The sequence below is a fragment of the Colletotrichum higginsianum genome, chromosome 2 (genome assembly GCF_001672515.1).
Source record: "Colletotrichum higginsianum IMI 349063 chromosome 2, whole genome shotgun sequence".
Taxonomy (NCBI): Eukaryota; Fungi; Ascomycota; class Sordariomycetes; order Glomerellales; family Glomerellaceae; genus Colletotrichum; species Colletotrichum higginsianum.
In genome coordinates, this window is record NC_030955.1 from 5,228,908 (window position 1) to 5,254,806 (window position 25,899).

Below are 25,899 nucleotides of genomic sequence, written 5' to 3' on the forward strand. Positions count from 1 at the left end.
CTGCTTCATTTAGTTAATTCATCATAATTCCTGAGAGAACAAGGGCAAATCTAGTCTCGTCATGACAAGGCTCGTCTCTCAGCTACATCTAATTCATTCCATCTGCCATTAGCCTCTAATCCGCCTAAGCCTTGGGCTGAATCTTCTCCGCAACCTCCGGCGGCGTTCTAGAGCCCTGCGGCTGGCCCTCGGTCACCGGCTTTCCTCTTCCCCTCATCCCGAGAAGATCCTTGAACATCAGACGCGTGGTCCGGACAATGGTGCTCCGCGACTCAAAGATGGGCAGGAAGACGACCATGATGACTGACGCGAACAGCCACGTGATGCCCACCACGACCCAGCCGGTGAAGAACTGTGACTTGTGTGTCAGCAACTTTGTTCAATGGAGCCCAGGAATGGAACAGTGTGCGGGCGGGGATCAGAACTCACAGATTTCCCAAAGACGTAGCCAGTGCCGTACAGCGGCATGGGCCAGAGAATCAGCAAGATGAGCGTGACGCCGACGGTCAGCCACCGCGCCGTCTTGGCCGCTTTGTCAAGCTTGGCCTTCTCGTCCGGGTCGGCGAACGGCTCGATGGGCGCCTCGGGCACGTTCTCGACATCCGCGTCCGCGGCACCGGCAACGTCGTGGTCCTCGGCCTGGCGGATGTTGAGCATGCTCTGCCAGTCGTACCCCTGCGGCCGGAACGGCGGCACGAAGGTCAGGAGCGGGATGAAGAGCACGGGCGACAGCAGCGAGGTCAGGTTGCCCGCCAGCATCGGCTCGTTGGCGCCTGTGTTGGTGACGCTCAGCTCGCCGTACTTGATCTTGGTCGTCACCAGCCAGGCGGTCATGGACAGCGCGAAGCCGATGATGGGGCTGAAAGTCGCGGCGGCCCACGACTGGCCGTCCCAGAGGAGCGTCAGCGTCGCGGGCAGCACGGCGGACGAGATGATGACGCCCATCATGAGGTACAGGTAGCCCATGGAGATGCCGACGTAGTTGAGGCCCGTGGCGAAGCCCGCCATGAGCAGGGCGAAGACGCCCATGCCGATGTAGTTGATGCGCATGAGCTGCTTGCCGGTCGCCGACGGGTTGAAGTAGGTCTTGTAGATGTCGTAGGTGCAGATGGACGAGACCGCGATGAGCTCGGAGGAGTAGGTGCTCATGATGGCCATGAACTTGAAAAGCTGTGTCAGCTGGCTTTCTGTCACATCCGAGGGGCTTTCCCTTGCGAGGGATCAACCTACAGCCAAGATCAATGTCGCGACGGCACCCCCCTTTCCTAGGAGCGCAACGGCCGCTGTGGGCAACACCAGACCGGCGTCGACGTCGGCCGGAGAGAGTCTGTTCGGGTACGTGGGCCACACGTCGTACTTCTCCAGGGCGAGACCGGCGAGGCCCATGGTAGTTGCGGTCAGCCAGGGTACGGCGAACCAGCTGATGCCACTATATTGCTGTTAGGGATCAAAGGAAGACAAGGATCATCGCACGAAGGGTGACTGACCCCATGACATAGCCAGGCAGAGCGTCGATAGGCGAAGCCGCAATGGCCTTGTTGTAGTATCCGTTGTCGAGGAAGACTGTTCCGAAGTTCCCGCAGAGGTTGATGATGAAGAACTCGGCTGTACGTGCGTCAGAAGTCTGTGATGGGGGGGGAGGGGTCACTGTTCGTGAGTTCGAATAGGAGAAAAGACTTACCACCGCCTTGCGAGCGCATAGTCAGGTAGCTGCCGCCCGAGTTTCCGGACAGGGGGCGTTCGGCCGCCAGATCGGTGAGGATCTCCCACACCTTTCCGGGAGAGCCCAGGAGCTCGTTGGTGGAGTACACCGTGAAGGCGAAGATGAAGATGATGACGAGGATCACCAGCCCGTTGATGTAGTCGGTGATAAAGGTAGCCTTGATGCCGCCGAACAGGGTGTACACGACGACGCCTGTCGCGGGGTTTGTCAATACTTGACAAGCCAATCATTTTTGCTGTGTTGTGAAAACCACTCACCAATGGGGAAGAGAAACACGGAGGCGGCCACAGGCGCTCCGGTCAGGTTCTGGATGACGGCCGAGCCGCCGGTGAGAAGCATCGCCGTGACTGGGGGCTCACGTTAGTCAATCTCTCTCTCTCTGTCTCTCTCATGCCGCAAGTATTGGAGGTCATCAAATACCCAGGATGTTGCAAAAGCAGCAGAAGACAATGTACACGGCGTGGGTGACGGGGCCATATCTAGCTTTCACCACCTCCAAAACTGCGTTGGCCAAGGTTAGTCTCATATCAGTTTGAGCGGGTGATGCGGATTCCCTCACAGGTGTGGGCATTTGGGGCCCGCCTCTTCAGCTCGATGGCCAGCGTTGCGAAGAGGATGATCTGCACCGTCGCGCCAGAGGCATACCACACCGGACCAGACACGCCGCTATCGTTTCGTCAGCCTCGATCACAGGTATAGCCTAGCTGGGTCCCTCACTATTTGTAGGCTACCGCCGTGCTCTGCAGCAGAGTGGCAGCCCATGTCCACGTGGAGAGGACGGAAGAAGCAACCTGTTCGAGATGAGCTTCTTGACGTGCGTAGATGAGTAACCAGGTGTGCTCACCAGGCCGGATTTCAGTGACCGCCCGGCGGTTGTAAACATTTCTGACGTCTGGAGCTCGTAGTTGTATCTCTTGAGCGCCCAGGTAATGATGATCATTATGACGCTGCATGGATGGTCAGTTTTGCCGTTAGGACCGAGAAGGACCGTGAAGTCATCAGACATACGCGAAGAGAACGCCGAGACCAATCATGAGGCCATAGCTGCAGCGTCGTAGAGTCAGTAAAGTTGACCGTGGATGTCTCGCTTCAGAGTGGGAACCCACCCCCAGCCTTGGTTGAGGACCGGCGTTGAGTCCATGGCCGCGTCGTAGGCTTCCTTGAAATCGGGGCTGTGGTTTTTGGGGTTAAAAACTTTGGAACACGGCCTTGGATTACGCCTTTGAGTGAGGTAGAATTTGGCTCCTAAATTCGATCATTCCCTATGTTTAAGACTACGTCCCTGGACGACCAAGGAACAATCTATATAACCAAACGCAGAATCCTCACTAACTAACCGCGAGACCACACTGATGGCCGCCGGGCGGGCCCCTTGCCGTTGCTATCAGCGAGCCCGCCGTATCTTGACGTACGTTCCAATGTCCATCCACAATACTATTGGGCTGATGCACCAGAACCGCCCCCCGTTGCAAGAACCCGGAGAAGCTGATAAAGGCATCGAGCCAAGAGGTTCCGTACCAATCCGCCGGGGCGATTTGCGCCTACCCAAGAGATAAGGTCATTTAAATGGGATAACGTGGGGCCGGGGGGGGCATGAACGAGCTGCAAGATCGGTAGAGTGAGAGTGCGCCGAGGCCACACCCTTGGCGTGGATGAGCGGAAGAAGAAAGACCTTCACACAGGTTGGTTCCACTCGTCTCCGGGTTGCCGAGCCGTGTCGTTCTTGGATGCTTGGGAAATGGGGGCCGCTCGATGCTTGTTGCTCGCCTGCGCGGATGCCGACTCCGTATGTACGCATCGGTGGGGGGGGGGGGGGGGGGGGATGGAGAGGAACAGGAAGAGTTCTGAATGGCCCCTCTTGTGGGCAGCCAAGGCTTTTAGTATTTCTTGGAAGTCAAACCCTTCTTATCAGTCTCCAATCAGTGTCTACCCAAGGGGGAAGAGATAAAGATTGTTGCGAACGGGTCATGGTGCTTCTCAAGGATGTGTTATCTCTCCCCAAGTTCTAACTTTCTTATGACATTAAACATAAAAATGGCAACCGAACAAGCCAAAGAGGTAAGCAAACAAGAGCCCGTCTCTACTAAGACGGAACCTCGGATTTGTTCACCGTTCTACCAAGGTCCCCCCGGGCCTATCGATACGCCAACTCATCAGTCTTTATCCCATCCTCAGTCGAGCGTTTTCCCAAAACAGAACCCTTCGAAGAACAAGTCTTCCTGGTTCGCGCCGGGGTCCCAATCGTCGTCATACTCCTCGCCATGCTCCTCTCGCCCAATCTCATGGAAGAGGTCCTTCATCGTCTCGTCCGGCTCCCAGCTGCCCGTTCGCCATTCGAATATCCGGACGTTCTCGTCGTCTGATGCCGGCGCCCCGGACTCCTCCTCGCTCTCGGGCGCGTTGTATCCGATCCCCCACCCCAGCGGTCGCTGGTTGTGGATCATGTCAAACGCGCTGTGGTACGCGAACCTCGACCTGGCGTGGCTCCCCGGCGACCACCAGATGGGCGACCATATCATGGCCTCCTTCAGCCGCGGCATCTTCGCCGCCGCCTTGGCGAACGCGGCGAGGAACGGATACAGCGTGTCCGGGTTGGGCTGGACGCGCCATCCCGACGGCCGGCAGGGCGCGTGGCCCATGACGATGGTATCGCCCTCGGCCGCCCTGCCCTCGCCAGAGTACTCGACACCGTCGACGGGATATCCCTGGACGCCTCTGCCCTCCCCGCGCGGCCCCATAAAGTACCAGGACCCCGCAGGCGTGGCCGGGTGGAACTTGACCTCCAGCGACTCCATATTGGGCCAGACATCGCCCCGTCCGTCCCCGGGCCAGAAAAACGACTTGTCGATGACGGCGGTGAGTTGCAGCTGGGTGAGGTGACGGCAGAGGACCCGGAGGCTTGAGCTGAACAGGTCGTCTCCGGGGCCGGCTCGGACGAGATTGGGCATCGCGGAGTCGTGGTCGAGGAGTTCGTGGGCCTTTCTCCCCTGGAAGATGATCTCGGCCCGTTTCGTCTGCAGCGTCGTCGTCGTCGCCCCGACGGCTCGCGCGAAGTCTTCTCTTGCCTCGACTCGTGCGCTTTCCGTCTCCGCGTCGCAGTCGTGCTCGTCCGCGAGGTCGAAGCGTGTCATCCGTAGATTCGGCAGCTTCGACGACAGGTCCAGCGGCGTTCTCAACGCAAGCTTAGGATTGCAGTTTGATGCCTGCTGATTTTCAGGGGGGCCGATGTACAAGGATCCTATGCTTTGAAGTACCGGCAGCTTCTGCGGGCGTTCCAGACGAACATAGCAGCAGCCTGCAGTTGGCTCGGTAGACTCGTAGCCGGGCCGGCCGGAGCTGATGATCTTTAGTTGTATGGTGCCCTGCGGCGCGTCGGCGTCCTCAAGGGTTTTCAGCGCGTTGAAGAGCGCGTGGATCTGGTCTGAGAGGTCATGGCCGTGAATCTTGTCGTCGTCTGCCGGATTCCCAGGCGGCCCCAAGTCGAATTCCAGCTCGTGGAGCCAACAGAAGCGTGGCCCGCGGAACTTCTCGACGAAATCGTCTAGGTCCTTGCGTTGCAGCCTACACTTCGTGAATCCCTCAGAGTACTTCTCCGCCGCCATGTGGAGCTTCGGTGACAGTAACAAGAGGTTCTTCAGATCCGATCGATACAGATTGGAGGCGATTTGGTCGACAACTTCCTGGGGCAGGGTCTCCATGCTTGGTTATCACTGAGCGGGTAAGAATCAGAGCCTGATCCTGAAGCCCACAAGATATGTGATTAAGGTAGGGGTTGGCAAGGTGACACACGTCACATTTGGTGCTTGTCCGCATCCGGTGAGACTTTTTCCCCATAAGCGCCCCGTATACAGAGTACCGGAGAGAGACAAGAGGGACCTCCAGGTGGCGTTCTCATTGTCTCAGCCGTGACTTGTTCGTGTTAGCCACACGGAATGTGATTGTATCATCGGATTAAGTAAAGACATGAAGCGCAATTCCCGGGCAGACGTCTATCCCAATTCCAGGCCCAAGCCTTTGTCTGGGGTAAGCTTCCGTTCTATATTCCGAACCAGTTTAGCCTCGCCCGCAGCTACGGCTAGACAGTGTCCGCATTCCAACTTCACGATAGTAGAGTCAGTCTGCAAATGCCGATCCCCCCGCCGCCGGCGAGTGCCAAGAGCCAAGGCGCCGGCGGGCATTTGCCAATGGGGGTGGAGGCGGAGGTGCTCCACCAACTCGCTCCAGCATTTCCATTCCGATGCCGCATCGGAATGTTGCGCTTGCTTGAGCTTGTTTTTGGCAACGCTCGTCAATTTCGCGTGTAAGGAGCTGACACTGCCCGTAAATACTATCCCAGGTCCCCTATTTGGCGCTCTCACACTGGCCCGGCCTCAAATCCTTGATATGGGCATTTTGCAAGCACCCAAAAGGGCAGACGTCGTCGTTTCAGTCATTTGACGATATTCTCAATGGTGCCAAAACCTATTCTTCTCCTCTAGGAAAGCCATGAATCGTTTCTACTAGTCAACCCCTAAAACGGCTTGCAAGTGGTGGACGGTGGCCATGGAGAAAGAAAGAACCCAAACACAGCCCACTATCAAAAGAACATGATCAATTTGAACCAGTGCAAAAAGGGAACAGCATCACAAGCCAGAAGCTCTTGAACAATGAGTTTAGCCTTGGATACTAATCGCAAAACTCAGTTTTGGTATTGTACGCGTTCTCGTTGTCTTCATCGGTTTCTACGACACCTACGGCTCATTGCATCATCAAAGCAGCATCAAATATGACGAGCATCCCTTGTTGGCCCTAATGACAGGGACAAAATCTCTAAACAAGACGGAGGATGAGAAACGTGTATCTTATTGAAGACACGTACAAATATACCGACAGCGACTGTGAATGACTATCCCACTGGGTCATAGCTTGTGGGTAGAATTGATGTCCTTGACATGGAATATCCAACCTATACTGCAGGTTTTATAGACTGAGCATCTCTGAAGACGTTGTTGGGGTCATAGTTAGCCTTCACCCATTCCAGCCTCCGAAGATTGTTTCCCCAGTAGAGTCTCGGTGCGTCACTGCCGATTTCCGAGTCTGGATAGTTCGCGTACATCCCCCACTCGCTGCTCGCAAGCCCCTTGCTTATGCTCTCCCTGAGCCCTCGAAGAAACGCAAGCCCCTCGCTGGGGTATTGCTGACTTTGCGGGACGCTATCCTTGAGCTGGAACAGGAGCATCTTGTCTCGGTGCACGTACGCCGTGTCTGTGGGCTTTGGGCGCGTGATAGCGGAGTAGTCGCCTCCGTGGAAGTTCATGTGCAGGAACCAGGAGCGAGTTGTGGCGAAACCAGTCTTTTCAATGGCGCTGACGAGAGACTCCAGTTGTGATTTTGCTAGGGATGGCGTTGTAATGCTCGAAGCGTAGAAGTTTTCGTGCTGGAAAGAAGAGAGTAAGCCATGAGCCATGTGTCCAACAAAACGGCGAGTCCAGATACCTCATTGTATGTCGGTGTAGTAATGTCAATCTCAGCGGTGCCTGAGTAAGTCAGACTACCCACTTTTCGGCACCCCCCCCATTTCGGCACCCCAAAAATGAAGCTATTCCCATCATACTCGTCGACTTCAATTAATCATTGACTTCTTCTAGATGCAACAACAATACAGCTTTCAGCTTCACTAGGGTATTCAGAGTCGCTGGATTCGGCTGCATCATCCTCTTTTTCCCCAGCCTTAAGTTGCGCCTGCTGGATGTCTTTGATGTTGGCGAACTTAGTGTTAGGATCCAGCTGGACTGCCCTTCTTTTCCTTACTGCAGTATTGGTGACTTGGGCCTGCAGAAGCTCCAGTTTCTGCTGGGTATTTGCCAGCTCATATGCCTGCTCGCTGAAGCCTTTTTTTACCTTCCTGAATAGAAGGCGTTGAGTAAAGGCATCATTCTCCAGCTCTGTGAATAGCTTCAACTGCCCAGCTAGATCCTTCATCTTCCTTGGCGTCGACCATGCCACTGCAGATGACGCAGATACCCATCCTTCAGCTTCCTTGCCTCCAGACTGCCCTTTGCTGACCTGATCAGATGATCCTGATGCTGCTGGTGTTGATGGGAGCAGTAGGGAGCTCATCAGAGGCTTCGCCATAGAGACAGGCCATAACCCTGTCCATTTCCAACCACTTCTAATGTTCTGCATCGTCATACCTGCAGTACGAGCCTTCTGATAACAGCCTATAAAGTTCCTCTTGCCTACAACAGTTGAATCATTCCACTGACCAAGGTATCCAAGCTCCTTCCTATAGGCTGCCTTGACAGGGCTGAAGACTGACTGATCAAGTGGCTGGAGGACATGGGAGGTATGTGGCGGTAAGAACAATAGATGGATGTTGTTTATATAGCATAACCACATAAAGTCAGTCGTTGTATGACTCCCATGTCCATCCATGATCAGCAGCCTGACCTCCTTGCCCTGAGGAAGAGTCTGAGGGATGAAGACCTTCTGCAGCCATTCAACTGCAGTGGCATCTGAAGTCCATCCATTCTCCGTTGCAGTGAATTGCCATCCTTCATAAGGGCCAAGGTCTAGAGGAAACCACTGCTGCTGGACTGCCTTGCCCTTATAGATAACGAGGGGATTCAGAACATGGCCCAGGGCAGAGATGCATTCGATGATGGATACCCATGCCCTTGATCCAGGCTGTTTCTTACGTACAGACTTCGTCTCAGACATGCCCAGCACCAGCCCATTAGATCCCTGGCCCTCAAGGATACCAGTCTCATCCATGTTGTATCTATTAGCTGGTTTGATGCTGGTGATCTCTGGTATGGCGAGTAGTTTGAACCAGTCCCTGATGACCTCAGTAGATGCCCCATTAACACGCCTAGAATCGATAGGGCGACTTCTCTGGACCTTGACTGATGGATTCCTCTTCAAGAAGGCTTGGATCCAGCCTTTTCCTATAGGCTCTGTATCCCCCATGGCATGGAGGATCCTTTCTGCGAATAGCCTCACTTGCAGATGGGTTGGGGCAACACCAAGGGCATGCTGAATGCGAACCCATTCAGCCAGTTTAGCCTCCTGACTAACAGAAAGTCTCTGCAGGTCAGAAAAGGCAATTGACCTTGGTTGAGTGCCCTTAATCCGATACTGAAGTGTTGATCTTGGGATGCCATACACCTGACCAGCCCTCTTAATGGGCATGCCGTTGGTTATTGCGTCAAGGGCCTGATTGACTTCATCTTCGGTATACTGGCCCATAAGGTCGAAAAGAAGCTCTGAGGAAAAAATGAGGTTATTCGCATAAGTATAGAAAATGTTGTTGATGTTGAAAGTTGAGGGGTATGTTCTGGTGATGAGGCATTTGAGGCATTTTTGGGGTGCCGAAATGGGGGGGGTGCCGAAAAGTGGGTAGTCTGACTTAGTGCTTTATGAAGTCTATCCATCCCACCGTCTTCGAGCTCGATACTTTAACGCCCAACTTGGCGAGAAGAGGCTGCACGGCGTTCTGGAAAGCCGTTTGACCGCCGACGTAAGCGCCGTTGAGATAATACCCGTTCTTGTTGAACGAAGCAGCCATCGTCAGCTCCGCCGGCATGCCCTTTGCGAACTCCTGGGCGTCCAGGAGGACCTGCGGTGCCTTCTTGGCATCCCAGACGAGGCTGATGTCGAAGTATGTCACCTGATCGGGGGCAGAAAAGGTGTTGAAGTCGAGCTCGGCCACGATTACCATGGAGGAGCCCGCGCCGCGGAGCGCCCAGAAGAGGTTCGGTCGCTCGGTCGCGGAGCAGTACGTGATGGTCCCGTTGGCCAGGACGACGGTCGCGCCCTTGATCCAGTCTGTAGTAAGTCCGTACGTCCGGGAGACCATGCCGTGGCCGCCGTGAAGAGAGTGCCCACCGACGCCGACGCTGGTACTGGGTTAGGCGACGGGTCTTGAATCTTGAAATGGATAGGTGACTCACGCTGGACATGTCCCATGAGAGAGTGCCCTTTTGCCTTGTTTGTACAGCTCCGTAGCCACATGCCCCAGTCTGGCGCCCGCCTGTACCTTGGCCGTGCCGTCGGTGGCGACCTTCACGGCGTACATGCGGTCCAAGTTGATCACCAGATGGCCGTCTTCCCCGCCGAAGCTGGAAGACGTGTAGCTGTGGCCGCCGCTCTTGGCGCTGACGCTGACGCCATTCTGTGCACCGCACTTCACAGCGGACGATATCTGCGCGGTTGTTGTGGGAACGGCCACCGCGAGCGGCGTGTAGGGAAGACGGATGTTGTAGGCGATGGGAAGAGACGGAGCGACGGCGACGGATGCGGCGCTGAGGCAATATGTTAGAGAGTCAAGGGTCGATGCCGACTTTGCAAGAGCAATGAGAAATTGAGCGACCAGGGCTGTTCGGAAGTACATTTTGACGGTGAATTGAGCCCCCTACTTTGAGGGAGGCAGCATACAAGCAGTTTTATATCTTTCCATCTTGGTGACCATTGTATGAATGAACTTTCATTGATGAAGAGAAGCCCCCGAGTGTCCGATCACCTGAGCTATTGAAACCCTCTCCGGCCAATCGCAACCAAACAATGTGCAAAAACAAGCACTAGGTCTTCTAACCTACTCACTCTTCTCTTGTCCCGAGACGGGCTGCAGAGGACTTCCGTCCCGTCCTTTAAACTCAATGCAGGTCGAGTTTGCCTGCATCCCAACTCCTAGCCTCCTGCACGTCAGCTCGTATATGCATGTCTTTGCCAATGTGACTGCTGATCTTGCGAGTATTGAGTGAAATTCGAACGCTGGTATGGTGCCACATCATTCGAGATGCTCGGGAGTCTTAATTACCAGCAGCATGACACAATTGAACCAAGTTCCGAGTCAAGTTCAATGCACACAACTACCCAATCCAGGTCTTCAGTTCATTTTGAAAGCAATCAAAGAAAATGATAGTTTTCCAATGGATAACAGCTTGGTTGAAAGTCAAGTGATTTCTTCCACGATTGAGGGAAATGTGGCCAACCTAGTCGTTACTGGCGGGTTGTGTGTCTGGCTTGCACACAATGCTACCGGTCACATCTGGTAGTGACTAGCAGACAGCCAAGCTATTTCCCCTACGGGAAACGATTGAATAGAGCCAAACAATAGGCTGAGGGGTACAATTCATTGAAAGCAGCTTCTGATAAGATGCAATTTTCTTCGCCCTATAAGGAGGTTTTTGGCCTCAATAACTGCCTGCGGGATTTAGTTAATATGCGGAGCATCATGATACTACATGTACGAGCGACATTAGGAAGGGTTAACAGAGACCATCAAGTTGTTGGGGTTTGCAGTCGAACTCCAGACTATATCGATCGACTTGAAAGACTAACTCCGACACTGGTAGGCACACTTGGTCACCTATAGCTTGTACATCAATGTAGTTGGGCAAGATCTCTGGATTAGATCAGGTGAATAGCCCTAACTGCGTGAAGCCAAGACAGCAGGTAGCTAACAGCAACATGCAGCTTTGCGTAGAATTCCTGTTTCAGCCTTATTAAGAAATCAATACAGTGTAAATGTTGCAGGACGCCCAGCAGAGAGAGGGGGAGAGAGAGAGAAAGGCTCTGCGCCGACTTATGTGGCTAGTGTTAGCGTGGGGCACTCACCAACGGCCTCAGGAGGCGCTCTCAGCCCAGACTTGCTACCTAGCCGGCTGGTGAAGCTACTTCTGCTATGTTATGCAGCAAGTTCTACCTCCAAGCATAGTATTCTGCAGGGGTAGGCTAAGTGGATTAGCCTTTTTCACAACGTCGACTGGCTTGAGTGAAGTCCAAGAACGTAAGTAACCAGATGTACAGTACTGCTACAGAGGCAAGGGTGGCTGCACCTCTGCTTTCTACCCAACAGGTGTGAAACTTTCGCCTGCAACCACACAATGTAATTACTTGTCCCTGCCAAGTAGACTGTGAAAGTGCACCCACACTTAGTTCAGCATTAGTACATCTGGCTACTCCCAGACGTACCTGTTCGCTTTCCAGACGTGTTGCCAGTCCAATTCGACAAGGGCAGAGCTCGTCAGGCCACCCTTGTGCAGTATCTGACTCGCAGGCAAGTCATAGTAGACTGATTTAAAGCACTTCTCGACATAAGAGTCCCATCCCTACACTCTTAACCTACTACAGTAAGAATGGTAAACGTCTAACTTAAAGCTTCGTATCCCTTATGAAAGGCTTAAGCTGTTTCACATGTGGTCCTAAGCCTATTACAGTACTGACTTCGTTGGCTGCTCTACCTGTACGTTGTACGCTGGGTACTCATGCTGCATCAACAGAGATAATTTTCCGCTAAGGGTGAATCCTGACGAACTTTATGACAACAAAGACTTCAGACACTGAAGGAGTAGGGGTGTGAAAGCCCTCCAGCGAATCTCCTGGAGCGGAAGTGAAGCTGCCCCGCCCCCACATGGCAGGGAGTTGGCAAGCCCTTCGACAGGCTCTTTGGCTCTTTGGCTCTTTGGCTCTTTGGCTCTTTGGCTCTTTGACTCTCTGGCTTTCTGGCTTTCTGGCTTTCTGGCTTTCTGGCTTTCTGGCTTTCTGGCTTTCTGGCTTTCTGGCTTTCTGGCTTTCTGGCTTTCTGGCTTTCTGGCTTTCTGGCTTTCTGGCTGGTTGGCTTTCTAGCTGGTTGGCTGCCTTTAAGCTGATTTTTGTCTTTTAAGCTGCTTTCCTGCCCTCCTGCCTACTGTGCCTTGCTGCTGTCCCTTGCTGCCCTGCTGCCCTTTTGCTGGCTGCTAAGCTAGAAGGTGTCTTTAAGCATGACAGGCGTTAAGTTCACAGGGATTATAGACCAATTTACAAAGGGTATGTATGCTATGAGGGATCTGCAAAGGATGTTTAGACTCTAGGAAAATCCGAAAAACTCTCCTGTCCGGAAAGCTTCTGTTGAATGCCCAGCCAGGGATCCAACTAGGAAAGCGAAGCCGGCCAGTTGATGGGCCAATCAGGTGAAGCGGATTCACCCGTCGATCCAGCCAAATCACGGTCATCGTCACCAACTGTTGCACCGGAGTCTTCCTTTCACGCATCACCAACCCAACACGAATAGAAGCACTCTTGCCTCTTCATATTCTCAATCGAATGACCCTGTGAGAGCATCAGTTTTAGCCGGCTTGTTGTAATAACTCCAGAACATTTCATATTTCGTTCTACGCAGCATTGATGCCTCGACTCCAGTTGCTTCCGCTCCAGATCAACACACAAAGCATGCTTTACATAGAGGGAAATTTATTTTAGAACTAGTAAAGTAATTCTTTCGCTTTCGCAAGTCGATCGTGTTGCGCGTGATGAAGGAGGCCAAGTCGAATATAAGAACCAAGCAATGCGCCTTTCCGCAAACACAGGGTGTTGAATCCAAATAACCATTTGTGCCATCATCTCAGTATCACTATTACACAACTCCTCATCTGATCAACCGAATCCATCTATCACAATGTTTACATTCTGGCGCGTCATCATTTTCTTTCTTCTCGTTGGGACCGCCTTTGGCCTTCCACCCTTCTATGCACCCGTGCTGCGGATCATCCCGAGGAAGCAGAGGCCTCATGCAAACACCGCCGGCTCGCAGAACGAAAAGTTCCACAACTGCAATCTGTACAAGTACGAGGTCGCCCATGGGGCGAATCCAGGTCGCGACAAAGGGCTGAAGGAGGACTGCTGCAAAGCAGCTGGTTTCACGCCGCCTAGAGGCTCGAAGATCCGCTGCGTCTAGCAAGCTAGATCTACACTGGACATGCATTACTACGGCAAAGTCAAAGACAAAGTCTTCTAAGTTGATTCTGAGTAGCTCAAGGTAGAGATTGGAAAATGCTTAGGGCTAGTAAAGAGGCTGGACAATAGGGTTTGGTTTGTTGAGTCTAGAACGGTTACGGTCTCGCAAACCATGAAATTGCTGCGCTTCTTGTTGCCACAGAAACTAGAAATTGTTTTCAGTGCTGGACACAGCTGAGCTCGCAAATATGTGTTGTGGCGTGACTAGCATCAAGTCTGATCTTCGGACTTGATGATCACAACATGCATACCTTATGTAGGTCTGAAGGTATTTAAAGGGCGCCCTTTGCACTTCTGGACTCCCCCAAGAGCTGACATGCTCTTCCTCCCATGAGGCATCTTATCATTGCTTCGAGTGAAGCAACTTGAATTTCCCAGCCTTCTGGCCCCCGCTTTCGTCATCAAACCTATGTTGTTAGGTAGGAAGAGCAAGACCGTTTGCAGGGCCCCGATCTGACCAGCAATCTTTCAGGCGTCAGGTTTGCGGCAAACCTCCAAATCTCAAAGGCTAAATCTCCAAACCCATCCGGAACCCTTCAGCAGCGCTTCAGAAGCCATCTTAGGTATCCTCACTATCTGCGCTCCTTTTGAAGGTCAAGGGAGGTGATTGGGTCAGAGGCCGGATGACTCGGAGTGAATGTCTCATAGGCGGCTGGCAAAGCTCGAAGTTACACTCAAGTCTTTTTTTCTTTGCGAAATCCAAATCTGAGGACCAGCCTTGGTGACACTCGCGCGTGTACTCTTTTCTAAGAGAGAGGGTGGACCGAAGGTCCCAGAGGGTTCTCCGGATAAACATAGGTATATCGCCCTTGGAGGCGGCCTCGCACGCATTGAAAAGGGGCGGCTCGACAAGGCACGAAGAAGAAGGTCCGACAAGATTTGTGGACAAAACTCTCCTTTGATGACGGGGAAGCGCAAGAGTCACAATCCCCTCACAAAATTGACGCTTAGGGCGTGTGTTCCAGCTCGCCCACAACCTGTAGTTGACGCCGGTCAACAAGAAAGGCTCCGAAGAGGTCAGCGACTAAAACTGAATTCTAAGCTTTCCTTTCTATCCTGATTTTGGACCTTTCCGTCACCTTCGAACAGGCAGTGGCGCCTTTTGCATGTGGCTGTGAGTTATTGGCTGATGACGTTGATGCTCCCCCTCTGAGAAATCACTTGCAAAATAGGGTATCGACTTCTAAGACCAAAACAGCTGTCACCAGTGGGCGCTTAGCCTAAAAGTAAGACGACGTTTAAGCACCAGCTGTTGGTTGCTTGTGAACATAACTCAATGAAAGTATGCAACAGTGACTTGTTCTCTCCGCATGCCGTCCACACCTGTTCAATAAATGACGCTTGTGTGATTGATTTATCATGTTATCAAGACATAATTCACACAAGTTTTCCAACCTCTAGGCATTGGTCCTTCTTTAATTACTGTCGGCGTAGTATTACTTTTGTAACAAGTCGATTCTGCTTGCCGCCTTACCGTCCCATCAACCGCCTCTCGGCGTAACGCAGAGGCAGGTATAGGAGACCACTGAGGAAAAACGCGACCTCGAATCCAATATCTCCCGTCGTGACTGCGATGGGCCCTGTAAACCACACTTGAGAGATGCACGGAACGACAAGAGCGAAGCTAAGCACGGCAGCCCCGATAGCTGCGGCGCCCAACGGCAGCTTTGACGGCTCTTCCCAGATCGCAGTCTCGTACAGGCTGTGGTTCCCGCGGCGGAAAACGAAGTGCTCGGCGACCACGATGCCGATGAACGACGCCGACCAGTAGCCGATGAGGGCGATGAAGTTCTCCAGGCTGAGGAAGAAGTCGTGGGCGGCCCGGATCGCGATGGGGATGATGATGGCGGTCACCACGACGGAGAAGACGTACCGCGGCAGCCGGAACGTGGGGATCAGGGTCTGGAAGTTGAGCGTGATGGCGTACATGGTGCCGGAGATGTTGGCCAGCAGGGTGAAGGCGAGCACGACGAGGATGAACTTGCCGAAGCCGCCGGCCGGGGCGAGCATGGCTCCGAGAACGCCGCCGACCAAGGTGCTGCTGAAGCCGTCCTGCCACTCGGGGATGTTGCCCATGGCGCCGCCAATGGCCGCGCCCAAGGTCATGAGCAGGATGGTCGGCACGACCAGTCCGAGATAGCTGTAAGCGAAGATGCGGTGACTAAAGGAAAGCAAGCGTGAGTACTCAACGATGTTGATGAGGGAGGCTGGTTTTTGGCAACTCACGATACGAGGCGCTTCGTGGGGTCGAAGTAGGTCGTCAGATCGGACGCGATGCAAGCCCACGGGAGCATGTAGGATGCGATGACACCGCCGAAGCTGAGGACCCCGGATGCCGTTGCCGGCTCAGCCGCAGCTTGCTGCTTCAGCTGCTGGCCGCCGCAGCCCACGGCAATGATGATGGCGACCAGGGCCGGCATCCAAGCGTAGCCTTCGTAGAAGTGCAGCACGTTGAAACCGCAGAAGGATATCAACAGCGCCGCGATGCCGATCAGGACAATACCGACGGCGGTCGAGAGGTCGCCCTCGGAGACTGCCGAGAGGCACTGTCCTCCAATCACGCAGATAATGACACAGAACCCGGTGAGGGTCGCCAAATTGAGAACGACGGGGATGTACACGAAGTAATAGCTGAGAATACGACCCCATCAGCGACCCCGAAGCTAAGAACATCAGGTTTTACGTCCGGGTGGTGCGGTTTCGACTTACCCAAAGCTGAAGCGAGCTTGGATCATCTGGCGCATGCCTGTCTTGGGGCCCCAAGTGGACAGGAACGCCGGGGCCAGGGTCGACAAGAGGTTGAAAAAGAGAATCACGAGGGCCGAGTCCCGCAGGCCGAGTCCGAACGAGACGGGACCCAACATGCCGAAGGTGATGCTGTCGGTAGAAGTCAGCAAAAAAGACAAGAAGCAAACACGACAATCCCACGGGGCGATCGGAGACCTACGCCAGAATGTTGGTGTTGATCGAACACCAGATTGTAAAGGCGTTGAAGTACTTGGTGTTTGTTCGGGCCTCGAGCGGGATGGGCTCGATGCCGCCCTCCTCGACCCGGCCGGCCATCAGGACTCGGCGCACGAGGCTTTTGCCATGGCGGCCAGGTTGATGCTGTTGCACGTCGGGACTCTCCCTGGCCTGCTTGTCGTCATGATGCGATTGGTCGCGCTGGCTCTCGAGGTTGTCGGCCATATTTCAAACTAAAAAAGAGTCCCGCAACGTGGCGGGAACGTGCACACTTCAAGGTTGGAGAGTTGAAAAGTGACGATGGAGACGATGACTCATTATCGTCAGTGGTACTCTGTAGTTTGAATATGAAAATTTGTAGTGGAGAGTCCGTGCACGGCATGTATATCATATCGTATCACAATTAACCAAATGCGACTTAGTCAACCATTGACTAATGATGTCTCCATCAGTTCATTATTCCCGCCGGGTTTGGCGTTCCAAAGTGGGTGTCGTTCCAGTAGTGATGATACCCACCTGACAGCTTCATGGCAGTCCGCTGTGTTCTGAGAGCCTGGGAGGTAATGTGGGCACCAGGAATGTCATTGGCGGGTGTACCACTTACAACATTGAAGTCCCGGGACGAGTCCATCGCAATGTTAAGTCCAAGACCTGTGTTGAGGTGTTGTAACTAGCTAACTTACTACCAACCTTTTCAATCCGATTCCCTTGAGACTCTCATTTTGCCACTGCGAAGTACATGCATATGAGCAAGATATCCGACAACAACGAGCCCTTGCAAGCATTTGAGCGCGGCGTGGAACGATTCTTGCCATCAAGAAAAATGGAATCGCATTGCCCCAAAAGTCTGTCTGTTGTAGACAAACTGCAAGTCTTGTGATGTCCTTTTACTCGAGCACTCTTCCAGTGGTTGTCGTATTTGAGACCTGGAGAGTGTCGGGGCTGTCTGTGGTTCGGCTCGTCTCTCATTGCCACATTGCAATTTTTCGATGTGCCGACATGAAATGCTGTGTCAATCTCACCTTTGGTTCGATAGCCTGGCTATTGCTGCAAGAACCCTAAGACTGAAGCAGAGATTTTCAGCATCGTAAAGCCGAAAAGGAGTCTCGGGAACCGCTTCGGTGGTTTTGCTTTTGTTTTGACTCCCTTTGTTCTTCTTCCTCTTCTTCTTCTTCTTGTTTTTCTTCTTCTTCGTCGCCGGCTGGCTCTGAGAGTTGGCGCTTGAGAACTGAGAGGTGATTTGCCTCGCGTTCGGAGCGCTTGGTGCATTGGTGCCAGAACACTGTGGCAACCTTCGCAAGGCCTGGCCGAGCGATTCTTGAACATTCAAGATCAGCGCTGACGCACAAACCGAATTTCCATATTTCACAACGGTAGCGCAGCATACCGACGCCCGTTTTCACAGCCCTCCAGGACCTAGCCTTGGTGCCGGCTCCGAAACGCCGAATCCAAGACCTGGTCTCGTCGCGCGGCCAGAACTGGTGTGATGAAGTCCTCGCCTCCTCAGTTGCTGCTTCGGGGTGGAAAACGTCAATCGTCCGAACACACCCGGTCCTGAGCAGGCCTTTCACGATGGGAATCTCAAAGTCCTGCAAGCTGGTCGAGCCGGAGGGATGAAACTGGTTAGGAGGTAGCGGTAGTAGTATTCCCACCCAGTCGCCTTGAGATATAAACCACGAAAAAATAGCCGATGCGCCCTTCATGAACTTGCTCCTTTTTTTCCCCTTCTTTGAAGTTTCCAGAGTCCTCAAGGATCCCATGGCCGTCGTCAGGGTTTGATAACCGTTGGCATCTGCCCATTGTTGTGCTTTTTGACGCTGCATACCGCTCCACAGGACCTGCCGATTGCGCTGGAACGAGCACCTGAACTGATCACAGACAAGCCGGGCCTCTTTTAGGGTGATGTAAACTGGACATAAGACTTTCAGAAGATCCTGAAGGCCTGGCTGGTTTTGAGTGGATGTAGACATCCTAGACTGGATAGCGGCATGAGGATTGATGAAGCGAGTTGCTCAGGTAGTCCGTACTTGTACGAGAGTGTTGGAATCCTGCGTCAAGCGCAAATCTGCGAATGCAACAACGGCTTTCCACCTATATAATAGTTAACGACACTCATACATTGCCTGGCATAACGCGCCCGATGCGTCCATGTCGGACCGCCTCACTGTTGCAGAACCACAAGCAACCTGATGTGAAGCTAATCGTCAATAATTAGGCTTCAGGAGGAGCGGGGTGGTCGCACGACGATGCATACGAGAGCAAGCAGGCCTTCCGATCGTCATAAAAGTTCAAGTCAAAACCTATGGTTTCTACAAAAATAAACCTTTTGCAGTTGGGCATCTTTCATGGCCAAGAAGTCGTCGTCAGCCGGCCCCGCGCCGACGTCCGTGATCGGCTTTGACAGCCGAGGCAGCAAAGCATGTCATCAACGAAACAAAACACGGCCCGGAGCCCCCTCAACCTTCATTGCCTTTTAGATGTAGACAACCCCGCAGATTTGTTTGTTCTCCTAAGCCAAAAACCATGGATCGCTCAACCTTCAGCCCTACAGATATCGTCCAAGAAGTCTGGGCTCAGCTCGGCCTGCCAAAACATGCCACTTCTGCACTCAAAATCGACACCACGGATGGTCCGGTTTGCCCCTCTTCGTTCAAGATCGTCCACCTTGCACAGAGTTCGATCGCTCTATCAGCCTTAACATCTGGCCTCGTCCACTCCCTCCGCAACGGCAATCATGTACCGCGGGTCTCCGTACCCCACCGTCATGCCTTGGCTGAGTTCAAGTCCGAAAGACTTTACGAGATCGAAGGCGAGCCCCCTCAATCTACATGGGGCAACGTGGGAGGTCTTCACAAGACCCTCGACGGCCACGTCCGCATTCATGATTCCTTCCCGCACCATCGCCTCGGAACTTTACGACTGCTTCAACTACATCTGGAGGCCGGCCGTGATGACGTTGCCTCCAAGACGAAACTTTGGCGCAGTATCGACTTGGAGACAGCCGGCATCGAACGCGGCCTGGCGATTTACGCCCTCCGCACTTACGACGAGTGGGATGCCCACCCCCAGTCTGCCGCCATCGCAAACCAGCCCATCCTGCTCGGAAAGCTCGGAAACGGGCCCAAAGGCTTCCCTGGCCATCTCTCCCGAGGTACGGATCGATGTCTCAGGGGCCTCCGAGTCGTCGAGTTGAGCCGCGTCATAGCCGCCCCCGTGGCGGGCAAGACCCTCGCGGCGCACGGAGCAGACGTTCTCTGGGTCACATCCCCCAATCTCCCGGGTCTGCCCCCGCTCGACCGAGAGTTCAGCCGCGGCAAACGCACGATCCAGCTCGACATCGGGGATCCTTCGGACAAGGCCAGACTTCTCGAGCTTCTCCGCACCGCAGACGTCTTCATACAAGGGTATCGGCCGGGCAGTCTCGCGGCCCACGGCCTGTCCCCGGCGGAGCTGGCTGCGGCGAATCCGGGACTCGTCGTGGCAAACCTATCGGCGTTTGGTCCCGATGGGCCTTGGTCCGGCCGCCGGGGGTTCGACTCCCTAGTCCAGACGTGTAGCGGCATGAACGTGTCGGAGGCGGAGCACTTTGGGGCCGGAGAGCCTGCAAGACCGATGCCTTGCCAAGCTCTGGACCACGGCGCTGGGTACTTCCTAGCTTCTGGCATATCTGCGGCGCTCTACAAGCGCGCAACAGAAGGTGGCTCTTGGGTCGTGAACGTTTCGCTGGGGGGTGTGATGAAATACCTGAGAAGCCTCGGCCAGTACGCGGGCAAGACAGGGTTTGAAGCTCCCGACATCACAACTAACCTACCGGAGAATCTTTTCGAAAGGCGGGAGACGGACTTTGGGATGATGAAGTACCTCAAGCATTCTGCCACGGTCGAGGGTCATGAGCCTGGTTGGGATGTCATGCCAAAGATATTGGGAACTGACGAGCCTCGCTGGCTCAGCTGAGTCCTGTACGTTATCGTGTAGAATATGACGCCGTACGTAAACCATGCCTCAGAGCACGGAAGCCACCTGGCCAAGTTCGCCAGTTGCCCCGAGGAACTTATCGACGGCCTTTTCTATCTCGTAATGGTACATCCAAGTACTCCTGCTCTCGCCCGCCCTCCTCACACGCTCCTCGATCTCCTCCTCCACGGGGAGTTTCTCGGCCAGCAGCGCGGAGTTGAGGGCCGCAAAGTTGTCCAGAACCCCGTACAGGTCACGGTAATGCGGAGACCGAATCTGGTCGTACAGATCCAGCGCCGCAGGCAGGCCCTTTGCGTTCCGCTGAGCCCAGTCGATGCTCCGAGTCAGGGCATAGACGTCCTCCAGCGCGAACCCGGCGCCCGCGCCGAACGCGCCCGAGAGGGGGTGGGAAGCATCCCCGATCAGGGCCAGGGCGCCGTGGGAGATGACGCTCTCCAGCCGCGGCCCCGAGAAGAGGGCGAACTCCTGGGTCTCGCCCTGGGCGGCAAGCTGTATGACCTTGCGGACGGGCTCGCAGAACTCGTCGTACTCCGACGCGATGGTCGAGAAGTCAAAGGGTCGGCCCCAGCTGACGTGCTGCTGGCCCTCGATCGGCCGGCGGATGCGCGCCGTCACCTCGAAGTCGTCGCCGCCCAGGGGGCACGTGAAGACGTACTTCCCGCCGGTGTTCTGCCAGAAGACGGGGGACTGCGGGATCCCGTCAATCTTCTCGGCCGTCGGCCTGTGGATGATGGTGCGGTAGGCGGACTGGCCGTTGTACTTGATCTTGTGCGAAGGGAAGGCAAACGACCTCACAAACTGTTCACCCGTCAGCTTCCCGGACCGTCCGGATGGGACTGCTGGTGCCGTGGATTCTGCTTACCGATCGGATCCCGTCAGCACCCACCAGCAAGTCCACCCCGTCGGTGAAGCCATCTTCGAAGCTGATCTCGACCTTGCCATTCGGCAGAACCAGAATGCTGGTCAGCTTTTTTGAAGTCTTGACACGCGACTGGTCGACATCTTTGAGCAGGGCGGCTTGCAGCTTCGCCCGCACCATGCGGCAGCTCAGCTGTTGGGGCGGCGTGTCCGCGGGATGTCTGCTTTGCTCCAGAAGCTTGCCGGTTCTGCCGTTTCTGTGGTACGACTGTCAGCATTCTCGCCATGGTCCCCTGTTGTTTCTTTGAAGTTACCTTTGCTGTCCACTCGTGCCGTCTGGTGACCTGAAGAAATCGTCTGGGTGTATGTTCTTGGCTGCCCCATTCAACTCCAGCAGCCTCCACGTGTGTCGTTGCAAACTGATACCGCCTCCGGTCTCGCTGATTTGGGGTTTCTTTTCGTAAAGCGTCCAGTCTACGTAGTCAAGCTTTCCAAATTCGATGGCGGCGCCTAGTCCACCAGGACCACCGCCGATGATGGCAACCTTGAGAGGCTTTGGGGTTGGGTGGCTCTTGATTGTCATTGTGGTGGTTAGTTGCCCCTGCAAAAATGAAAAGCTACAAACAGTTACGACGATGATCGAATTCGTGGAAAACAACAGCTTGGCTCTAGATTGGCATGATCAACTCAAACCATCCGCCAACAGCGTGGCCTGCGAGGCATTTTATGCTCTCGCAACAACGCAGACAACCCGCCCAATGATTACTGTGCATCGGGCCATGTTGCAGCATTGCGCCATCGACGGAGCGGATTGGCAATCCGGCCAACGCCGATAAAGGACTCCAACCCCACGTCAGTTTGGAATTGAGTCCATAATTGTGCCAATTCTTGGTTGCTAGAGTATTTGATTCCATAGTTTCATTGGATTTAGGTGTTAGGCTCTTGGGAGTTTTCCGAAGACCGAGTCAAGCATATTGGCCTGAACGGCAAGTTGACAATAGGGAACTGATGGTTTTGGGTCAGTTGAACTCGGATTTGGACTCCCTCCTGTTTCTCCTACCAAATGACTTCTATCTTTAGTTGACGGACGTCCCCAGCTTTCATATATGCCAACAGAAGACACAAATATACCTGACATCCGAACGGCACTTTGCAGAAATGCTTTGCCTCTCATATTTGGTCTTTGAGAGTCTTACATGACACAAAGCCCGTCCAGTGCTGCTTTGAGGACTTGAGACTGTGTCTGCCGCTGGAAAAGCGTGCGCAGCCAATTCATGCCATGTCGACAGCAGAGGTAACAAGTGTGCGAGCACTGACAATCCTTTTGACCCGATGGTATATGGCGCGAAACCTTTACAGCTAGCACTATATCCCCAATGTTCGGAAGAGCTGAAATACTTTTATTGACCTTCTGATTTTCATGTAGATAGGTTTGAGGGATACCTCATCTAATGGTGGCTATAATCGCTATAGACCTCTTTACTCATCCGTAAACTTCGACAACACTGTTTTGAATTTCTTATCGAAAAGCCCAAGGGAGTCCGTTCTCAACAAAAAGCGAGCAGGTTTACGACGTTCCGCTTTAAATCGTTAAGTGTTTGGTCTTGGTGGGCTGGGGCCTTCTGCTTGACCCGGTGACCGTGGCACTGGAGGGGTCGTCGACCGGAACTCGAATCGAACAGGTGTCATGGCCCAAAACACCATGGGAACCATCGGTACATGTGTCGTGCTGGGTTGCTTCTGCTGCAAAGAACCAATGTGTTGTCCTCCCAAGCTAAGCTCCGAGGGCTTGGGAAGATAAGGGTACCGGACAGGGCTGGTGCTCCTGCGGAAGCCCTCGGCGAATTGACAATCCTGGTTCCCGTCATTGCTTGTATTAGGATAGTCGTCCGACAACTGTATCATGGGAGAAGCAGGAATAGCTACCCCATTTGAAGGGAACATTTTCATTGACTTCCCGGGCCGTTGCGGAACCTGAGCTTGACGTAGATCGTCTCCCAAGGCTGTCTTCAGATCGATTTGGTGACCATGAGACAGTATGGGAAGTATGCCTTGATGGTTCGGCAACGAAAACAGTTTTTGTTGTTCGATCTCTTCTTTCGGCCCATTCGAGATAGTAGGCCCTTCGTGTCCGAACGGCGGCGTTGTAGGCCAGTCAATGTTGCCCTTGTCGTCCCCGCCAAAGTCATCTGGGAATACCGGCTCTTTAGTCCAGTCATTTGCTATGTTGTGTCGGTTATTTTCTTTTGCACTCTGACCCTTTTTAGCGTGGTTCCATCTTTCCTCGGCCATGTCGTCTGGCTGTATTGGGCTGGCTCTGGCGCTCGTATAGAAATCCGAGTCTTCATCCCCCTCCGAATCTTCTTTGAAATTCTGCTGGTCTTCTAAGGCGTCAGTGCCCTTGCGCGTGGTGTCGTTCAAATGGAGACCGTCGGTCTCCATTCTATCCAAGAGAATGCTAGCCGGACGTTCCTGTTCATTCGAACGGCCGCGGCTTCTAGTAAAGCTCCGTTCCGCAGATGTACGGCCAGGGTGAGATGCTTGCCATGAATGTGAGTAGCCCCCCGGGCTCAAGGGAACAGACGGCACGAAGGGTGGCACGTCTCTCTGCCAGCCCTCATGAGGATCGGGGACCAAGGATGCTGGTTCTGATTCGTCTTCCGAACTCTCCAAGGTCAGCGCGTGGCCGCGATGCTTCCGATGTTGGCGAGACGTTGATGGTCTGGGTCGAGATTCCCCCAGCACTGGGTCCACAACCAAATAGTCCATAACTGATATTGGTGCTCCGTGTTGGGAATAAGGTCTCACATGAGGTGAACGGTATTCCCAAGGTGGTTGGGGAGAAGCTCTTGCGTCGAAGCCGTAAAGGCTCCTTAGTCTGATAGCCTCCTGCTGCACCATTTCCCGCACCTCCGCCTTTCTCTCCATTTCCTCTACAGCTTTGCGCTCCTGTTCCTGACGAAGCTCTTCTCGGATCTTCTGCATCATGTTTTCGTGCATGGCAGCTTTCAGAGCGAATTCGGTCTCAACCTCTTGTCTCGCCTGGTCATGAATCTCCTTCCGCTTCCTCTCTTCTCTCTCCGCCGTGTCCCTTGCAAACATTGTAGCCTTTACTTTCTCTCGTTCGATGTCTAGATTCGTTTTGTCTTGCATATCGCGTACTGCAGCAGTCACCCCTCTTAGAGCTACGTCCAGAACAGTTTTCTGGATGGTCTCTTGGTCACTTTGTCTTGCCTTCAGTTCGCGGATAATCTTTTCCATTTCTTCATTGTTGTTCGTGTCCTTTGTAACAGGGGCAGTTACTGGAGATGGCATACCAACAGGATGAGGCCCAGTATAGTATCCTGGCACGTCGGCGCCGCCGTAATATGGAGAATAGTGGTACATGTGGGGTTGATGATGCACCAGGGTGCCAAAGGCTGGCGTTGCGAAGTTGCTTTCGGGAGGCTCCACCGTGCCTCGCATGTAACCATCCACGGGTCTCCGAGTTCGGGATTGCTTGTCTGGCGAGTGTACGGATATTGGGATGCGGCTCTTGCGAGATGGAGGTGGAGGCAAAACTTCAGGCTTCTTGCCACTTGCAATCCGTATTATCGTGGGTGGATCATCACGCCGTGATGTTTCGCGAGGGGGATCGTAGGATGCGGACTCATTCAGTTGTCCCGGAGCCGGTCTTAACCCACGGGGTTTTGACATGTTGCCGAGGTCTGTGTCGTGTGCTCGTTGGACCGTTGCCCCAGTGGTCTTTTGTTCTCGAGGATTGGTGCCACTCGAAAATCCAAGCGGAGGAAAAGACCAACGGTCACACAGTTCGGTTACTGTTGGCGATAGCGCTGTGCGTTGCGTTGCTTTCAAAGAGGCGGAAGCAGCTGGCTAGGAATATCCAGAAAAATGCCACCATGAGGTAATTACAGATGAGGAATAGAGGGGAGCTTCCAGCTGCTGGTATGACACGTACTCACAGTCGCGGATATTCTGGCATGCCAACTGAATGACTGCAGTGTGATGGGAAAATACAAGCTGCATGTATCTGTATTATTGATACGTTGTTTCTCGAGTCCTGCAGTATGGTCTCATGCAGACGTTTGGGTGGCCTATCCGAAGGACACACCGACCCCGCTAATACAACTTGAGGCTGTGCCCTGCCACCTGAGTAGGAATCGCTTTTGTACGAGTTGGTGAGATTGGAGGATGTTTAACTTTACAGGGACGAAGAGGGCCAAGATTTGTTTGGTGTTGGTAGATGTCTAGCAGACTGCATGATTGAACTACCAAAACTTGCCGTGTTTCCATCCGTTCGACAGCATGAAAGTCAGGATGTCAGTAGAGGCTGGTTTAAAACCGTTCAATGAAATTGTTATGGTTTCTGGCTGCCTCTTGATTAGAGGGTAGCCTGCAGGAAGCCGGATTTTTGGCGGAGGTGGATGGGCGGCAAGGATAGGCGAGGGCAGAAGTCCTGTGCATGTATCTTGTGAGACATATCTCGTTGTCTTTTTGTATCTTTTTAACCGACTCCTACCCTCCGTAATGCAGGTAAGCAGGCTAGACTTAAAATGTCGGTGCTGATCCGGAGCCTGCTTCCAATATCTGCAGCTCATGTCCTCGTCGTGATCCATGACTGCAAA

General features: G+C 53.7%; 10 protein-coding genes across 10 annotated transcripts; 2 read left to right on the forward strand and 8 right to left on the reverse strand.

Annotated features, from left to right (window-relative positions):
• Positions 1 to 124: 124 nt before the first annotated feature.
• On the reverse strand, positions 125 to 2,982 carry CH63R_03296 (Sodium symporter family protein; the record flags this gene model as incomplete). The annotated part of the gene is given in 13 exon segments (XM_018298271.1): positions 125 to 352; positions 430 to 1,170; positions 1,231 to 1,429; positions 1,488 to 1,605; positions 1,682 to 1,915; positions 1,981 to 2,070; positions 2,144 to 2,224; positions 2,283 to 2,389; positions 2,441 to 2,562; positions 2,568 to 2,670; positions 2,732 to 2,767; positions 2,830 to 2,895; positions 2,942 to 2,982. Coding segments are annotated over 13 exon segments (2,166 nt in total).
• Positions 2,983 to 3,894: 912 nt separating this feature from the next.
• Positions 3,895 to 5,421, reverse strand: CH63R_03297 (uncharacterized protein; the record flags this gene model as incomplete). Its single annotated transcript, XM_018298272.1, has 1 exon — positions 3,895 to 5,421. The coding sequence occupies one exon, from the start codon at positions 5,419 to 5,421 to the stop codon at positions 3,895 to 3,897; it is 1,527 nt and encodes a 508-aa protein (XP_018163088.1).
• Positions 5,422 to 6,668: 1,247 nt separating this feature from the next.
• Positions 6,669 to 7,169, reverse strand: CH63R_03298 (Chitooligosaccharide oxidase; the record flags this gene model as incomplete). Its single annotated transcript, XM_018298273.1, has 1 exon — positions 6,669 to 7,169. One exon carries the CDS (start codon positions 7,167 to 7,169, stop codon positions 6,669 to 6,671), a length of 501 nt encoding a protein of 166 aa, XP_018163089.1.
• Positions 7,170 to 9,271: 2,102 nt separating this feature from the next.
• On the reverse strand, positions 9,272 to 10,094 carry CH63R_03299 (Chitooligosaccharide oxidase; the record flags this gene model as incomplete). Its single annotated transcript, XM_018298274.1, is given in 3 exon segments — positions 9,272 to 9,290; positions 9,301 to 9,606; positions 9,655 to 10,094. The coding sequence occupies 3 exon segments, from the start codon at positions 10,092 to 10,094 to the stop codon at positions 9,272 to 9,274; spliced, it is 765 nt and encodes a 254-aa protein (XP_018163090.1).
• A 3,045-nt stretch (positions 10,095 to 13,139) lies between these two features.
• On the forward strand, positions 13,140 to 13,418 carry CH63R_03300 (Flavin-binding monooxygenase-like family protein; the record flags this gene model as incomplete). The annotated part of the gene is made up of 1 exon (XM_018298275.1): positions 13,140 to 13,418. The coding sequence occupies one exon, from the start codon at positions 13,140 to 13,142 to the stop codon at positions 13,416 to 13,418; it is 279 nt and encodes a 92-aa protein (XP_018163091.1).
• Positions 13,419 to 14,947: 1,529 nt separating this feature from the next.
• Positions 14,948 to 16,666, reverse strand: CH63R_03301 (NCS1 nucleoside transporter; the record flags this gene model as incomplete). Its single annotated transcript, XM_018298276.1, has 4 exons — positions 14,948 to 15,638; positions 15,704 to 16,108; positions 16,187 to 16,354; positions 16,425 to 16,666. 4 exons carry the CDS (start codon positions 16,664 to 16,666, stop codon positions 14,948 to 14,950), a joined length of 1,506 nt encoding a protein of 501 aa, XP_018163092.1.
• Positions 16,667 to 17,520: 854 nt separating this feature from the next.
• Positions 17,521 to 18,264, reverse strand: CH63R_03302 (uncharacterized protein; the record flags this gene model as incomplete). Its single annotated transcript, XM_018298277.1, has 1 exon — positions 17,521 to 18,264. The coding sequence occupies one exon, from the start codon at positions 18,262 to 18,264 to the stop codon at positions 17,521 to 17,523; it is 744 nt and encodes a 247-aa protein (XP_018163093.1).
• Positions 18,265 to 18,964: 700 nt separating this feature from the next.
• CH63R_03303 (CoA-transferase family III) lies at positions 18,965 to 20,395 on the forward strand (the record flags this gene model as incomplete). Its single annotated transcript, XM_018298278.1, has 1 exon — positions 18,965 to 20,395. One exon carries the CDS (start codon positions 18,965 to 18,967, stop codon positions 20,393 to 20,395), a length of 1,431 nt encoding a protein of 476 aa, XP_018163094.1.
• A 48-nt stretch (positions 20,396 to 20,443) lies between these two features.
• Positions 20,444 to 21,857, reverse strand: CH63R_03304 (Salicylate hydroxylase; the record flags this gene model as incomplete). Its single annotated transcript, XM_018298279.1, has 3 exons — positions 20,444 to 21,214; positions 21,279 to 21,531; positions 21,589 to 21,857. 3 exons carry the CDS (start codon positions 21,855 to 21,857, stop codon positions 20,444 to 20,446), a joined length of 1,293 nt encoding a protein of 430 aa, XP_018163095.1.
• A 1,007-nt stretch (positions 21,858 to 22,864) lies between these two features.
• CH63R_03305 (uncharacterized protein) lies at positions 22,865 to 24,970 on the reverse strand (the record flags this gene model as incomplete). Its single annotated transcript, XM_018298280.1, has 1 exon — positions 22,865 to 24,970. The coding sequence occupies one exon, from the start codon at positions 24,968 to 24,970 to the stop codon at positions 22,865 to 22,867; it is 2,106 nt and encodes a 701-aa protein (XP_018163096.1).
• Between the last annotated feature and the right edge of the window lie 929 nt (positions 24,971 to 25,899).